Source organism: Colobus angolensis, unplaced genomic scaffold (assembly GCF_000951035.1).
Source record: "Colobus angolensis palliatus isolate OR3802 unplaced genomic scaffold, Cang.pa_1.0 Scaffold9, whole genome shotgun sequence".
Lineage (NCBI taxonomy): Eukaryota > Metazoa > Chordata > Mammalia > Primates > Cercopithecidae > Colobus > Colobus angolensis.
Genome location: NW_012122931.1, coordinates 6,686,481 through 6,687,672, shown reverse-complemented (window position 1 = coordinate 6,687,672; position 1,192 = coordinate 6,686,481). Strand labels below are relative to the sequence as shown.

The following is a 1,192-nucleotide window of genomic DNA, read 5'->3' as shown; positions in this document are numbered from 1 at the left end:
TGTCTAACCTGCTTAGAACTAGGTTGTTCGGTTTTCCCTCGCGGCGGGGCCCCCGGGCTCCGCGCCTCCCTCTTTCAAACACTATTGGTCCTCTCGGGCACCTGTTCTTCCGGGAACGCCCCTTCTCCTAGGAGACAGTTGTCCGACCCCGCCCCAGCATCCCCGCTGCTCCCTGCGCGGTTCCGGCCCTCTGGGGCCCACTTGGGGCCGAGCGTTTCTCACCTGCCCCCCGCACGTCCGCCGGCGCCTCAGGTTTCCCCCAGTAGCCACCAGCCGTCTTCCGCGTGGGGCCCGGGCGTGGTGGCACTTTCCCTCGCCGTTCTGCCCCGTCCCCTCCTCTTCCTCCCCTGTGCCCCCAGGTCGCTCAGCCTCTCCTATCTCCCCCTACTTTGGCAGGACAGTTGCTGTGCGACTTGGACAGTAGAGGAGCGCCTCCCAAGTTTTCATCCAACTGCCAACCCCAAAGCTTCCACCCTTCTCCCCTCAGAGAGGACGTTTGATGCCAGGCCCCTTGAGAGGCTCATTGACAAGCCCGCCCCTCTGGGTCCCCCTGAACAGAGCCTGCTGACCCAATTGCCCACCTTTGCGGCTTTGATGCCTAGCCATGTCTGCCTCATCCTCAGGCGGCTCCCCCAGGTACTGCCGATGTGGGAGGCGCCTGCGCCAGAGGGCAGGGAAAGGTGGCCGGGGGTCCCCAGGGCAGGCTCGCCTGAGGCTTCCAGCTTCCTCATTGTGTTTGCTGAAAGTCTGGACCAAAACATTTAAAAATCATTTTTAAAGGGAAGGGGGAACGAAATGTATACACAATCCCAGCTCTACCTCCCTCGCTCCTTCCCTCCCCAAATGTCACAGCTTCCTGGAAGCAAACAGGGTCACTCTTGTTGTCTTAATAGAGTACTAAGTTCAGAGCCTGTTTGAAGGGAGTTGAGGTGTAAATAAATAACATGTAGGAGGTGGATGTGGCAGTTAGCAAGATGATGGAATCCAGGTGGTTTGACAAGAAACCCACTGAGAGATTTCCCAAAACTATTGGCTTTACGTGAACAATGTTCTGAATGATTAGGGAAAAAAGCCTGTCTTCTCAGTTTTGGTATTCCTTGACTAAAAGATCAGTAGAGCACTCTCTCTCTCTCTTTCTCTCTCTCTCTATATATATGTGTGTATATATATCTATATGTGTGTATATATATAT

General features: G+C 55.2%; 1 protein-coding gene across 10 annotated transcripts in view; it reads left to right on the top strand.

The window, feature by feature from the left end:
• ODF2 (outer dense fiber of sperm tails 2) overlaps positions 1–1,192 on the top strand; it is a 53,399-nt gene that overhangs the window by 5,853 nt on the left and 46,354 nt on the right. Inside the window, exons 1-2 of one of the 10 annotated variants that reach the window (XM_011931278.1) lie at positions 107–262; positions 397–636. The exons of 8 other annotated variants lie outside the window; for them this stretch is intronic. In XM_011931278.1, the coding sequence (XP_011786668.1) occupies positions 605–636 (32 nt within the window). In that variant the 5' untranslated portion in view covers positions 107–262; positions 397–604. Of the gene's footprint in view, positions 1–106; positions 263–396; positions 637–1,192 lie in introns of those variants that run through there. One more of the 10 variants, XM_011931272.1, reaches the window with a different exon arrangement.